We start from the raw sequence: 16,183 nt of genomic DNA on the forward strand, positions 1-16,183 counted from the left end.
TGCAAACAAGCTTCTTGGCATTGCAAACAAGATAAGATTGCTAGGTACTAAATTTTCTGATTCAAGAATAGTTCAGAAAATATTAGTAACAGTTCCTGAAAAGTTTGAGGCTTCCATTACTACAGTGGAAAATACTAAGGATCTATCAAATATTACCTTGGTAGAACTCCTAAGTGCTATGCAGGCCCAAGAACAAAGGAGCAAAATGAGAGATGAAGTTTTGGTGGAAGGAGCACTGCAAGCCAAACTGCAGGTTAGCCAAGCAGAAAAGAAAAAAGTGAAGAATTACAAGAAAAATTTCAAAGGTTCAGAAGCTGCCAACACCAGTAAAGGTAATGAAAAAAAGAAAGAGTTTCCTCCTTGTAAGCATTGTGGCAAAATGGGTCATCCTCCTTTCAAATGTTGGAGAAGACCTGATGTTAGATGTGAAAAATGCAACAAACTTGGATATCATGTGAGAATTTGCAAGAGCAATTTTCATCAGAAAAATGATGCTCAAGTTGCTGATGAAGAAGAGGAGCAACTTTTTGTGGCCACTTGCTTTGCTATTTCAAATTCAAGCGATAAGTGGCTTATTGATAGTGGTTGCACTAATCATATGTCATTTGATCGTGAGCTCTTTAAGGAACTGGATACATGTGTAGCATCCAAAGTGAAGATTGGCAATGGAGAACACATTGCAGTGAAAGGAAAAGGCACAGTAGCCATTGAAAGTATGTCAGGTACAAAACTTATCAAAGATGTGTTATTTGTACCTAATATCAGTCAAAATTTGTTGAGTGTTGGCCAGTTGATTCAAAAAGGTTTCAAAGTTATCTTTGAAAGTGATTAATGTTTAATCAAAGATGCAAATGACAACGATGTGTTCAAAGTAAAAATGAAAGGAAAAAGCTTTGCACTTGATCCAATGAAGGAGGAACAAATAGCACTCCCTGCAGCAAATGTCCAAACTGAAGTTTGGCACAAAAGGCTTGGACACTTCAACCATACAGCAGTTGTGAATTTGCAAAGAATGGAAGTGGTTCAAGATCTCCCTTGTCTTGAATTAAAAATTCCAGAATGTAGAGCTTGTCAACAAGGAAAGCAATCAAGACTTCCTTTCAAGCAATCAACTTGCAGGGCAACTGAGAAGCTGCAATTAATACATACGGATGTGGCTGGACCTCATAGCACTCTGTCACTTAATGGTAGCAGGTATTTTTTTATTTTTATTGATGACTACTCCAGAATGTGTTGGATATATTTTCTTGAATTCAAATCAGAAGTTGCTGGTGTTTTTTTGAAATTCAAGAAATGGATTGAAACACAAAGTAGTCATACAATACAAGCTTTGAGATCTGACAACGGCAAGGAGTACACCTCCAAACAATTTAATCATTTTTGTGAAGAAGCAGGGATTGAACATCAACTCACCGCTCCATACACTCCGCAACAAAATGGAGTGAGTGAGAGAAAGAACCGTACCATTATGGAGATGGCTAGATGTTTAATGTTTGAGAAAAATTTGCCAAGAGAATATTGGGCAGAAGCCGCACATACTGCAGTTTTCCTTCTTAATCGGCTTCCTACAGAAGCTGTCATAAGAAAAACTCCATATGAAGTCTGGTATGGTTTTAAACCTTCTTTGAAAAATCTTAAAGTATTTTGTTCTTTGTGTTTTGTTTATGTTCCTCAGGCAAAACGTGATAAGTTGGACAAAAAGGCAGAAGCTGGGATTTTTGTCGGGTATAGCTTAATTTCTAAAGCTTACAGAATTTTTCAGCCAAACACAAGGAAAATATTGATAAGCAGAGATGTGTATTTCATGGAGAATGATGAGTGGGATTGGGATGAAAAACAAGCTGTAAAATTTCCTGATCAAGTTTCAAAATCTCAACTGGATGAAAATGAGCTTATAGATGACTTTCCAGTTAGAGGTATGAGATCACTTTCCGATATTTATCAAAGGTGTAATGTGGCTATTCTTGAACCAACAGATTTCTGGGAAGTAGAAAAGAATCCAAAATGGATTACAGCAATGAAAGAAGAACTTCGAATGATTGAAAAAAATGAAACATGGAAGTTGGTGAAAAGACCCACAAATAGAAAAGTGATTGGTGTGAAGTGGGTATTTAGAACCAAGTTGAATCCTGATGGCTCAATCAACAAGCATAAAGCCAGACTTGTTGTAAAAGGGTACGCTCAAATTTTTGGTGTTGATTTTTTTGACACTTTTGCTCCTGTTGCCAGATTAGATACAATTAGATTGTTGCTAGCTATAGCTGCACAAAAGGGTTGGAAAGTTTACCAACTTGACGTGAAGTCAGCATTTTTAAATGGTTTTTTGGAGGAGGAGATTTATGTTGAGCAACCTGAAGGCTTTGCTATGAAAGGACAAGAAGATGATGTGTACTTGCTCAAGAAGGCCTTGTATGGCCTAAAACAAGCTCCAAGAGCATGGTACAGCAGAATCGATGAGCACTTGATGCAGTTGGGTTTCAAAAAAAGTCTTAATGAAGCAACCCTCTACATTAAAGGTGGTGAAATCAATTTCATTGTTGTCTCACTATATGTGGATGATTTGCTGGTTACAGGAAGCAATGAAGAGCTTGTGAGAAAATTCAAAGAAGATATGAAGAAAATTTTTGAGATGACAGATTTGGGAGAAATGGCTTATTTTCTAGGAATGGAAATAAAGCAGAAAAATGGAGAAGTGTTCATCTGTCAAAAGAAATATGCTAAGGAAATTCTGAAAAAATTCAGAATGGATGAATGCAAGAGTGTAGATACTCCAATGTGCCAAAAGGGGAAGCTGAGTAAAAGAGATGAAGCTGAACCTGTTGATGAAACTTTCTACAGAAGTATAATTGGTTGTTTAATGTACTTAACAGCTACTAGACCTGATATTTTATACTCTGTAAGTCTATTATCTAGATTTACCAATTGTGCTACTGAAACACATCTTATTGCAGCTAAAAGAGTCCTAAGGTACATGAAAGGGACTTTAAATTTTGGTATCAAATTCTGCCCAAGTCAGGATTATTCATTGCAAGGATATTCTGACAGTGATTGGGGAGGTTCTCTTGATCATTTAAAAAGCACTTCAGGGTACTACTTCTTGTTTGGAACATGTGCATTCTCATGGTGCTGCAAAAAACAGAATATTGTGGCACAATCTACAGCAGAAGCTGAATTCACTGCAACTAGTACCGCTGTAAACCAAGCTTTATGGTTAAGAAAAGTGTTAGTAGATTTGAACATGAAGCAAGAGAGATGCACTGAATTATTTGTTGATAATCAAGCTGCAATCTCTATTTCAAACAATCCTGTTTTTCACGGAAAAACCAAACACTTCAACATCAAATTATTTTTTATCAGAGAAGTGCAAAAGGAAGGAACTGTCAGCTTGATTTATTGCAAATCTGAATTGCAACTTGCTGATATATTTACCAAGCCTTTACCAAGAAGCAAGTTTGAGTTTCTTAGAGAAAAACTGGGAGTCTGCAGCAACCAAAGTAAGGAGGAGTGTTAAAAATTATACTTCAATTGCTGCCTGTTTCATTTACATTAAAATAATTTATTTGTTTTAATTTTTTAATTAAAAGTTGTTTGACAGTTTTCAAACAAACTTAGTAGTGGAGATATTTTAGGAAGTTGTTAAACATGGGATTGTGACCCGTGCAGTTCTGTGCAGCTCCTATTATTTAGCTTAATAGTTTCACTTCATTCTGTATTTAAAAGCCTCCTTCAATTCAATAAAATGTGACAATTCACTTCAATCAGAAATATTGCTTTTTGTTCAGAAACGTACTCCTCTGTTTTATTTCTCTTAAAACACCAACACTCTCCTTGAATCTCAGGGGCTTCCATTTACTTGGAACCTAATTTAGTTTCATGTTGATTAAGAAAACAAACTGGAAATAGGAGTTTAGCTGTTGCTACAACTGACATCTTATGGATAGGGACTCTTAAGAAGCTTTCAATTCCTCATAATAGTTGTTGTTTTCAGTTACAGTAGTGACACTGTTGGTTAGTGTAAAAGTTCTGTCAGACAATTAAACTAACTTACAGTTGAGCTCTGTATGTAATTTTATGTTAACAGAGTCTTTCACTCCTTTTAAAATAATGTCAGTGTATCTGTTACCTTATAAAGTATAATGCAAACTAAATAATTTATACTATTACTTCTAATATAAATACTCAAAAATTGAAAAAATTAAACAAATTTATGATAAATAATAACTTATAAGACAATTAACACACACAATGCATTTATTCATTTCTAAAAGACTATATTCATTCATTTCTAAAGTTTAGGGACCAAAATGTATCGAAGTTGCAAACAAGGACAAATTTCAATTTTGGGTCAAAGTTCGGAGACTAAAAACATACTTAACCCTTTTTTATATTACCTAGTAAATGAAAAGTTTATGCTATTGAACGCCTAAATTGAGAGTGTTAAACATTCTCATGTAAAAAGAAAATAAACAATAAATAAAAATATTAAAAAAGAATATAAATATTCAAATGTTAGATATAAAAAATATTTAATTGTCATACATAATTTTAACATAATTGCATAAAAATTATGATGAGATGAAAAATATATTGGGATGTGAATGAATTTTATAACAAGTCAAACAATTAGAACAAATAAAAAATAAAAATTATGTACTAATGTGTGTGTGTATATATATATATATATATATATATATATATATATATATACTTAATTGAATATAAATATTTTAATAATTTAAACGGAAACGGAGATATGATGGAAACAGATATTATAACAGGGACGAATATGTACATCCCTAGTAACAGATCTTGACCAAAATTTTTGGAAAAGACAAAATAATATAGATAAAATTTATATATTTAACATTACTACCACCGATTCAATAGAAAAATATAATACATAATTTCAATTCTACATTGCATGCAAAATGTATTAAGTGAATAAAATCTCCTTTGTAAGATCTAAATTAACATATCATGAACGGAACCCTCACAGCTTCGCCTCTTTCTGGAGATTTTCAATTCTACATTGCATGCAAGATATATATCAAGTGAATAAAACCTCCTTTGTAAGTGCTACATTAACGTATCATGAAGGGAACCTCGTTAAGTAGCAAAGTTTTTGTTTTGTCATAACCATGGAAATTGATTGAATTGAGTTCATGGCTTCCAATTTCCAATATAAATCAAGCTAATTAAACACATGCAATAATACAATTAGTGTTGAAATTTTTGTAATGTTGTAACTACACATAAACTATCTTGTGAAATTCTAGAATCAATAAATGTTATGAAGGTATGATATATAAGGAATGTATAAACTCAAAATTTATGTGTTCCAGATAATTAATATAAAACATATTTCTTATACCTATAGTTCTTTGACTCTTAAAAAAACTTCATCTAATTCAATATTGAATCCTTATTATCATGTTTCAAAGTGTGCGAAAAATTCAAAGTATGTGAAGAAGTAGAATTTATCTTGTTTTCATTTTTACGAGAATTTTCTCTTATCATTTCCAAAAAAAATGAATCTATTCTATATATCTATTCAAAAAAAGTTTAAGAATAAAAAATAATTTATCAAAATCTAATAAAAAATGGGTGACGTAATTATTAAAAAAAACTATGATAATCAAATCACAACTAAAAAACAATCATAAAAAATATATATAGTACATAATATTTTCTTCTATATTCATACAAATAAATAAATAGACAAAAAACTCATAAAATGAAAAAATACTATTTATTAAACAAATATTTCACTATTAACTAAGACAAAAGACTTATCCTTTCTATTTTCAATAATGGAATAGAACATATGTGAAATGAGAACATAAAGAATGAGTTTGGCCTAACTTCCTTCTTTTTTTTTCATAAACAAAAGAAAATATGTGAGAGTAGGAGATAAATACAATTTGTGAGAAACTTAAATAATAACATGAGAGAACATAAAAATAGCTCACTAAATTTTTTTGTTCTTTATTGTATTTAATTTTATGTTTTTTATTTATTATCATTAAATATTATACTTTATAAAAGAAATAAAAATCTACCTAATTTAATCAGAGGCACATTTTAGATAAGAAGGAGCCTCAAATCTCCAACTTTCTTTTTTATTTTATTTTTTATACATATTTTAAAAATATATTTATATGTTATTTTATATTTTATATTAATTTACTTTAAAAGAACTTTTTTAAAGTTTGAAAACCACATCTTTTCTCTAGGTTATTTCTTATTTTTCTTTTTTTATTTCTCTCTCTTAGGTGCCTCCATCTCTTTCTCACCTTTGCTTTCTATTCCATTTTTTCACTCTTGAAAAGCTAAGGAACATTTTAAATCGAATAATTCCTTCTTTTGATTGAGTTAATTTTCTACTCTTTTTTTTAAGCAACATATTTTCCTCTTATATGTGGTTTTTATATGTTATAAGCATATCTCTATCTGTTAGAGATCATAAAATCAATATCTAATTGTTGATCGAACTCTTTTTTGTGTAAATAGAACTATTTTAGGCTTTGAAGTTGTGTAAGGGAAGATCAATATTAGGAATCTACTTTAAGGTAAGGGTAGGGAAGTGTCCTTAAATCTGACAATACCCACCAAATCAATTTGATGAGGTAGGCAACGCTTATTTGAAATGGGTCCATATCAAATGCATCTAGAAAAGTATCCATTCTGATTCAATTCAATTATTAAGTCATTGAAAGAGTGTAGAACAACATTCTTATAAACTTTATTTTTCACTTTCATAACATTTGGGACAAATGTTTTCCTATAATCAATGTGCGGATCTTGACCAACAATTTTGGAGGGATTAAAGTAATATAATTCTTTAAACATTAGATTTGATTATTAGTATGAAGCTTCACAAAATAGTTCTTCTATCTAAACAATTGGATCATTAGATTAGATAATTAATATAATGCTTCGAGATATGTGAAGAAGTAAATCTTTCTTATTTTCATCTTCACGAATAACTTTCCTTTTATCATTTCTAAACAATGAATCTATTATTTCATTATTTATCAATAAACCTTTTTTTGAAATAATTTATCATAATCTAATAAAAAATTGAGATACCTCATTAAAAAAAATATATATTATAGTCAAGTCACAATTAAAAATTGACTATGAGAAAACACATAATACATTAATTGCTCAGATGAACTTCGAGGACGGCGCAGGGAGACCGACAAAAGATACTCTGACGCCTAAGTTAGCACTGGTGATGTCAGAATCTCAGAGAATATATTAATGCGTAATCAATGTCTAGAACAGTGTGCTATTTATACCCTTTTTACCTGTGGGTCCTACCTGTTATGGGCCTTGGGCCTGAATCCCCTTTTTCTAATTACCTTTAGGTCCAAATCTAAGGACCGAATTGCCAATTGGTCCTTCAGATGTTATTAATAATAGCAATGGAGTGCTCGGTAGTCTGTATGCGGTTATGCGGATCTCAGCTTTCCGCATCCTTCTTTTTCGCTTGGTTCTCTAATGGTCGTGATCAGGTGTGGTTTATTTCATTGGGGTGCTAAGGAGTAATCGGCCTAAGGGAGACGCTGAGGGTCGCGTTCTTGGTGGGGTTGTTACTTAGTCATAGGTTGTATGGGGGAGGATTCTTGGAGTGGGCGGCTCTTAAAGGGTGTTTATTGTCTGTGTTCCATATGGGGTAGTCCTCGGCTCGGAGTGACCGGCCCTGAAGGTGTTTAGTGGTTATGTGCCATGGGGTAGTCCTCGGCCTGGAGTATCCGGTCCTGAAGGTGTTTGGTGGCTATGTGCCATGGGTTAGTCCTCGGTCAAGAGTGACCGGCCCTGAAGGCTGTTGAGGACTGTGATTGTATACTCACGGTGTGGTCGGGACACATATAATAGTGAAAGATGAGTAAAATGTGAAAAATTAATGATAATTAGTATTATCATGTTTTTATTATTGTTTATCTTTATATTTTATTGCTATTTTTATTATTATATTTTTAAATATTTTAGATTTTATTTAATAAATATGAAAAAACAAATATTTGGTTTATATTCACATAAAAATTATTTGAATCTCAATCAAACAACATTTTAAAATAAAAGTAAAAAATTAATGGAAATAAAATTAGTGGAGACAGATATATAAAATTAGAATAACAATATAATTTATTTTTATATATTTGATAATTTTAATGATGCACTTACTCATGCTCAGCTACATATAAATCGATCCGCCAGTAAGGTATAGTCATAACGACTTATGCAAGATTCAACTATAATCACAATATATTTTTAACTTAGGCAATTTCTTTTACAAAGAATAACATTTTAATAAGATTTATCTAGCCCCAAGAAGATCCTCCCTGCCTACTATGACGTTCTTGGACTTATTGTATATACATTCCTTATATATCATACTTTCACAACATTTAGTCATTCTAGAATTTCACTTATGTGTAGTAATAACATTACAGAAATTTCAACACTAGATAATTGTATTATTGCATGTGTTTAATTAAGCTTTTTTTGTATTTAGGGTTAGTTTGAAGTGGAAATTGTAAATATAGATTGGTTTATTTTTATTTTTGTAAAACAATATGAAATTGTCAGAAATCAGAACGGTTTTACATGTGAAGTTGTCATAATACGGACTGATTTTTTAAAAAAAAAACAAAATCGTCAAATCATGACGATTTCAGTGTATTAGAAAAGTGAAGTCGTCATGAGTCCGGATGACTTCACTTATCTGATACATTGAAATTATCATAACTCATGACGACTTTGCCTTTTTTAAAAAAAAGAAACCGACTTGTTTCAATTTTGATGTTGTCCGCACTCCCAACGACTTCATCATATTTAAAAAAAAAAAAAAGGTCCAACTACCCATATTTACAAATTCAACTTTAAACCTACCCTGAAAATCGTTTAATTAACTTGATTGATATCGGAAATTGGAAGGCATGCACTCAATTCAATCCATTTCCAAGATTATGACAAACAAAAACTTTAGTCCTTAACGGAGGTTCCCTCCATAATATGTTAATTTAGCACTTACAAAGGAGGTTTTATTCACTTGATATATCTTGCATGCAAAGTGGAATTGAAAATCTCAAGAAAGAGGCGAAGCTGTGAGGGTACCAGCACGATAACAGGAATACTCCCAAGTGACATAGCTGCTATGATCAAATGATGATTACCCTTCAGCATCATCGCAAGCGAAGCACAAAATGCTATCATCATCGACACCACAGACAAGAAAAGAGACACGAGGCCGCAGAGTAACTTCAAAGGCAACGTCTTCAGGAAATCCTTCTCAGCATAACGCGAAGTGAGGATCCCAATGAAAATGAGGACAGAGGTGGAGGAAGTAAAGAGCGATACTGCATCTGCTATGATAAACAAAGTGAATATCTGGTCGCGCAAGAAGATGGGTTCCCCGTCTTGGTTGTTTCCGCCGGGAACAGTAAAAGCCGCCGCGAACATGATGGTGATTATGAGAGTACCCACGAGAGTGAATGAACTAGCAGTGTCTTTGGCCCATTTTTCACCAGCTTTCACCATCTCCACGTGGCTTTCACTGAATATCTCACGGGGTTTCTTACCGTCTCCATTTTTCTCTTCCTTGCACTTGGGATGCACAATTTCCTCAACAGCCTGAACTAATACATTATTATTATTAAATTGTCATATATAATCAAACATATATTAAACTGATTTTTCATTTTTTTTTCACATCATTTATTATATTTATCAGTTTTCTTTCTATTTGCTTCCTTCCATAGTTACGAAATTGAGGAAGTGATGAATAATAATAACCTTGAACCATTGAAGTTCTCTTTGCATTTGGAGAGCAGCACCAGATCTCCGATCAAGATCAGAGGAGGGTCCTAAATACGCAGCCAAGTGCAAGAGGGTATTGCCAAACACGTCTGCACTGCATCTGATTATCTCCTTCCTTCCGTTGACTTTGTCCATGAGTCGGAACACTTCTTTTCTACGGTTCAGAATTGCATGCGAAAATATACCTCTCCTGTTTCTGTCAATGGCCCACAAGAGGTCAGGGTTCGTCTTCCTCATCTTATCTATGAACTCGATGATTCCAAGCTTCGCTGCCTGTAACATTGCATCGTACGCTGAAGCCTCTCGCAGCTGCGATTCCTCGTACTCCGAAACTCTGTCGCACATGCAGTTCAGAATTTCAAGAACTACAAGGTGCGTCTTTTTCAGTTCGTGTATTTCTCTAATTCCTGAGGTATTCAAGTCATTTTATATGTGAATAAAATATTAATTAGAAGGAATCTTTTTAAATAAATAACATGAAATAAAAAAGAATATTGTTGCCTTGAGAACGAAATTAATCCAATGTGTGCTGACGTACCAGCTGAGAACTTTAACAGTATGTAATTTTGAAATAACAGATAAAGGAATATAAGCAGTCGACCTGGAAAACAAACAAAGAAAGAATGATATATTGGATTCTAGGGCACAGGATCCCTGAAAGAGATGGACACACGTACCTAAGAGCCTTATGGGAGTAAAATTTAAAGCCAGTTCACAGAGTCTTCCTGAAGAAACAATACAGGAAATAGACTTAGTTATGGTTGGTACATGTGAATGGAAAGAAGAAGATGAAGAGAGGGAGAATGATACATGTGAGTGATGTTTTTCAAAATGAATTAATTAAACACCGGTTGAAATTTTAATTGACACAGACCTCTGAAGGAAGTATTATATCGGTCTTTCTCTTGAGCAACACGAAGGCCTTCTACTTCAGTAACATCTGCAACTATTCCAATGCGTTTTCCGCAACGATCAATGCTTATTCCTAACAACTTATCTTTTCCTGTGCACAAGTTTTGCACCTCTAATCTTTCTAATCTTAAACCTGAAAACGGGTTGAAGAGGATAATTGTTAGAAAGTTCAAACATAAGAACAGAGAAGAAAGAGATGGTGTTAGAAGTTACTATTATAAATGAGTTGTTGTAGACGTCCAAATCCACTGCCACTAGGGAACGCAGAAGGCATGCGTGCCAGAGCGTATAAGGGTCTTAGTCCACCGGATTCATGGGTTAGAGGGAGTTGTGGAATGCGATGAATTAAACTCAAAGCCACATCTATCTCATCAAAACAACTTCAGTAAGTAAGGAGTAGTGAGGAGAAACTCAATTAGTTAAGTAAGTGTTATTGCTTACCAAATATTTCAGCAGTGATGCATCGCGAAAGAAGTAAAACTCCGTTGCGGGAATTTTTGTCCACAAACGCTTCCAACTGAGTTTCAGAGTAGAGATAGCGAGTCATGTCTTTGTAGCCCTTTGCAGCAGAAAGAAGAACAGGAATTTCACCATCTTTGGTCTTCATAGTCAGAAGTTTCTTCCCTCCCTTCCTCTCTACCATGCACTTTGCAATCTCTACGTTTCCGGTTAATTCCGCAGCCAGAGAAAGAGCAGTGTAATCGAAGTTGTCTTGCATTGTAACTAACTTATCTTTCCCTAACTTCACCAGATTCTTCACAATGTGCACGTGGCCAGCCATTACTGCAACATGAAGAACGGTTCTTCCCGTTGAGGAGGTGGAAAATATGGCGGTGTCGTCATTGTTGATTATTGCTTTTGCATCATTCCACTCATCGCTCTCCACATATCTGTACAACGGTTTATTTTGAAGGAGACTATCCTCCACCAGTACACCTGCCACACAAACACTCATTCATGAATCTTCCTGTCTCTCCTGAATTTTTACATGTCTTTCAGTTTAACAGGGAATTTTATCAAACAGTTTGTATGAATTAAGCTGGTTTATCAACTTTAATTTTATAACTTTATTATTATCAGGAAATAGCTTACAAATATATTGTAGAGTGCGTACCACACAAACAAAATTGATAATAGAGAAATATGCAACTGCTAGACAATAGAATGTAAATTAAAGAATAAAAAAGGACCACACAAAGAGATAATGTGGTTCGGTTGAAATACCGTCACACTACTTCTCCATACAAAATAATCATCTCACCAGACAATTTCATTAGAATGTCTAGCAAATTTTTAATTAAGATTTTACTTAATTAATTTTTCACAGTTATAGTTTAATAAACTAACTTACTAAAACTAGTTTTACACGTATTTAATAACTCGATTTTGGCATATCATTAACCAGCATGTTATTTAACTTCAGTATTCTATATACGAGTTTATTAGACCTAGCTTATATAATACTTTTGTAGACGGTACTCAAAATAAGTTTTGAAAACTTGTACATCTTGTTATGATTTTATTTTATTTTGATCCACAACATTACATGACCTATTTTTATTATTATTATTATTATTATTATTATTATTATTATTATTATATATTAATTAAAGACGAAGAACTAAGATTATGATTACACGTTTGTTTGTAGAAGAAATAATTAATTTTTAAATAAAGGCTTAATTACTATTTTGACCTCTAACTTGTTAGTTTGATCCATTTTGATTCCTTATCATTTGGATCAATTTAGTTCTCTAATTCTTTAAAAAGGTTCAATTTGCTTTATGTCGTTAAGTTGATGTTAACACCGTTTCCGTACACGTCACGTGTCATTTTGTGAAATTTTCAATTTTTTTTAATTTTTTCATAAAAAAAATTAAGCTGCCACGTGTCACTTTGTGGTTGTGACACATGTCAATTTGAGAATTTGTTTTTTTAAAAGAAAAAATATTGCCACTTGATAGATCATAATTGTGTCACGTGTCAAGCTAACATTAGTTATTTTCAATTTAGTCCTCTATTTAAAATTGATTCATTTTAGTGTCCTAATTTTTTAAAATGATTCAATTTGTCTTCTGACCAAATTAATAATTAAGTGATATTACAACTTACAAGCTTAATGACATGAGGCACAACCATGACGTGACATATAGCAGTTTAATTTTAAAATAAAAAATTCAAAATTCAAAAAAATAAATAAAATTGAAAATTCCACAAAATGACACGTGACATGTACAGAAACGATGTTAACATCAACTTAACAGCAATAACCCAATTGAACATTTTTAAAGAATTAAAATATCAAATTGAAACAAAAAATAATAAGAGAACCAAAATAAATCAAATCAATGAATTAAGACACCAATATAGTAATTAAGTCCTAAATAAAATAGTGTATGTTGGCAAGCACGTTGGAATTTTATTATCAGCATTGTTGGAAAGTTCTTCACCACGCTATTTCTATTTTTAGTTAAGATAATGATATTTTGACTACTAAATTTTGACAACTTTTCTTTACAACTTTAGGTGGCCTTTCTTAAGTGATTCTCCATTTTTTCATTTTCTTATTCTCAATATTTCAAAACCAATTAAATGTCATATCATATTGTAAGAAAAGTAATTAAAATTTAATAGTCAAAAGATCATTTTTCTTTTAGTTATCATCAAATTATAAAAATAATTTAATGTTTAAATTATACAAAGCATTAATGGTTATTTGTAACTAAACAATAACTACAATTTTTTGTTAAGTTAATAGATATCATTATTTTTTTACACGGACTTAAGTTAAAAGTTAATGCAGTTAATTGTCGAGTACAATAATTCCAAGTCAACTAAGTAGACATTTACTTTATCCAGTCTTTGGCACACCAAACTTCAAATTAAATTATTTTCAGTTTACCAAGTCTTCTGAGGAGGAAAAAGGTCATTTTTGAGAAATGTACAAAAATATCCTTTCCTTGGACAATTCAGCATATTAACAGTTATACATCCCATCAAAAAAAAAAAAACAAAACTGAAATTTGATTTAATTAGTTTACTTAATTTTTTAAATGTAGTTAATATATGAAATAAAATCTCAGACAATTGATTTCGAAAAATCTAGAGAGAGAAAAAAAGAAAAACTCTTTGATTTTATCTTAGAGAAATTCTTGTTGATTTGAAACATTTCTTCCTGAAACACAGAACTGAAGTTTCATAACTAAGCTCAAACCAAAGTGATTTAAATGCATAAATACCTTGTTCAATATCAGAATCAGCTTTTAACTGTGAACTGTACAAGGCTCCCAATCTGTTCCAAGCTTCTTTGGCCGTTTCAACATCTCTGATCTGACTAAGAATCTCCGTTCCACACGCCAGCTGAATGATGTGCAAAGCCTTGGCATTCCTCCTCTTCCATGAGTCAGAAACGGTTTTAGGTTTGACACCAATCTCAGAAACAGAGGTCACGACGCCCCACAAACCTTGACCTATCAGATAATTTTTCACAAGAGCACTCCAGTTCTCGTAATTGTCTCTTGTGAGTGGTTCCAGAACTATTCCACTCGCTGCACTACTCATTCCTGCCATTCTACGCTTCAGGTTCCACAACCTGCGCCTAAAAAGTAACCGAATCAATTAACTGTGAAATGAAAATGGGAAAGAAGAGTACAAGGTAAACGGAGAAGAAGGTACGCATTTACCTTGCAGGGAACCGTGGCACCAGAAGATGAAAAGCAAAAAGAAAAAAACTTGACTGGGGAAGTTTGGTACTTGGAATGATCTAACTAATGTGAAAAGCTTGCACGTTGAGACTTGTATGGAGAGAAGGATTCAGTTCGATCACGCGCACTCCTAAACAGAGAGAAAATAAACTTGAATGCCTCGAGATTAGGATTAAGAATCACGAGATATTTTTTAATGGTAGTAATAGTACCTAAAATGGATTATTATGAATTTTTTAGGGTTGTGAAACTGGCCAAATAAGAATTGAATTTAAAACAAATATATGTTATTGTTCTTAGTTTTGTCATATATGCATCTATCGTTATCTCTAATCTTATTTATTTGTAAAAATTAAAACAATACAATACATATAACATATGTTTTCTATTTTTTTTATTACATGCCACCTGTTTTTTCTTCTATTTTATTCAATGTTCAACGTTTTACAATAATACCTTTGATTTTATACTAATACATTTGATTTTTTATATATATATATATATATTAATACATTTGATTTTATATATATTAATACCTTCGATTTTATGTATACTTTTGAAGTATGACCTTTAATATTTAAAAGAAATGTTGAAGATATTAATGAGAATAGAAGTCAACTTACCAATAAAACTATGATGTTCAAATGAAAGAAAAAACAATATTATCATTATAACAAAAAAATAAAGAGCAAGTATAACTTAAAATGTTTTTTTTTTTTGGAGTTAGAGGGTGTTATTATATTGGTTTAAAGCGTTAGTTTTAGGGTTAAAATAATGATATGATAACTATTTTTTTCTAGATTTGTTATAAATGATATTGAAGATAGTAGACATCCACAATAGGTGGTGAAAATATTGAATTTATATTTTTGCGCATTTAAAGGAGATGACAACAAATGCAAATAATTAAGGAATTTTGTAAAGTCACATCCGATTGGTCAACAACAAGTGGGAGTTTTAAGAATGTTTATAAGACATGATCATGTATGTAAGGTAACTTTCAGTGTCATTTGCATGCTTACATAACTTTAAACAAGAGGGATGTGTAAGGGAACGTGCGTAGGATCAGAGAGATGAATATATATGTTCTCTATTTTATGTTTTGGAATATGTTAAACGATCTTTGTACTTGTACTTTTAGATTTTTTTTTTATGTATTTTAAAAGGATTACAACACCTTAAGTACCCATATATTTAATCAATTCCTTATTATTGATAAAAAAAAAAAGAGATGATATTGAAGATATATTTTAATATAAAATAGTCGAGTTATTAGGTTTTATTTTTTAGTTGTTAACAACTATTATATGATAATAATTGATTTATAACATTCACCATTTATATTATATATCAAATACAAATAGATATATCCATAAGTTTGGGATTTGAATAGAATACGTTGTTAAAATATTTGTTTTATTCAACATTCTTGTGAGGATGAAAGAGTTTTTTATAAGCTTTAGAATAGAATGACTGACATATAACTTATAGTGACGCTTAAGATCTAAAATGACTTAAAGGGATGTTGTCTAAAATAGCTTAAATGGATTTTATCTAAAATATAGCATGGAACAATGTTTGAATTCATAGTAACTAAATTCATTTTAACGATCCTAATAGTTACACTTCTTGAGGATTGTCTCAAAACATCATACTTATTATGGAATAGGTGAAAAGACACTGCTTCTATCATTCATATGTGACAATTTTGCACAAAACACTAATTTTTCTTCCAAAATAAG

The 16,183-nt window shown here is 31.8% G+C and overlaps 1 protein-coding gene across 3 annotated transcripts; it reads right to left on the reverse strand.

Annotated features, from left to right (window-relative positions):
• Positions 1-8,900: 8,900 nt before the first annotated feature.
• Positions 8,901-14,584, reverse strand: LOC114174718 (uncharacterized). 3 transcript variants are annotated; one of them, XM_028059558.2, is made up of 9 exons: positions 14,421-14,584; positions 13,977-14,300; positions 11,179-11,673; positions 10,951-11,100; positions 10,700-10,870; positions 10,503-10,550; positions 10,364-10,426; positions 9,802-10,232; positions 8,901-9,639 (listed from the first exon to the last, which is right to left on the reverse strand). In XM_028059558.2, exons 2-9 carry the CDS (start codon positions 14,296-14,298, stop codon positions 9,055-9,057), a joined length of 2,265 nt encoding a protein of 754 aa, XP_027915359.2. In that variant the 5' UTR covers positions 14,299-14,300; positions 14,421-14,584; the 3' UTR covers positions 8,901-9,054. The 3 variants fall into 3 exon arrangements, with proteins under 3 accessions (XP_027915359.2, XP_085525710.1, XP_027915358.2); XM_085669584.1 differs by having other exon boundaries at positions 13,977-14,329; XM_028059557.2 differs by having other exon boundaries at positions 13,977-14,335.
• Between the last annotated feature and the right edge of the window lie 1,599 nt (positions 14,585-16,183).

This window comes from Vigna unguiculata, chromosome 2, assembly GCF_037176805.1.
Source record: "Vigna unguiculata cultivar grain cowpea cultivar isolate G323 ecotype 2 chromosome 2, ASM3717680v1, whole genome shotgun sequence".
Taxonomy (NCBI): Eukaryota; Viridiplantae; Streptophyta; class Magnoliopsida; order Fabales; family Fabaceae; genus Vigna; species Vigna unguiculata.

What these genes read in the sequence shown, in the direction of transcription:
- LOC114174718 (XM_085669584.1), bottom strand. Translation starts at nt 14,307, where the DNA reads ATGGCAGGAATGAGTAGTGCAGCGAGTGGAATAGTTCTGGAACCACTC. An exon ending in CATCACTGCTGAAATATTTG is followed by an intron (nt 11,101 to 11,178) that starts GTAAGCAATAAC and finishes TTGATGAGATAG; the next exon opens with ATGTGGCTTTGAGTTTAATT. An exon ending in ACTGTTAAAGTTCTCAGCTG is followed by an intron (nt 10,233 to 10,363) that starts GTACGTCAGCAC and finishes TGAATACCTCAG; the next exon opens with GAATTAGAGAAATACACGAA.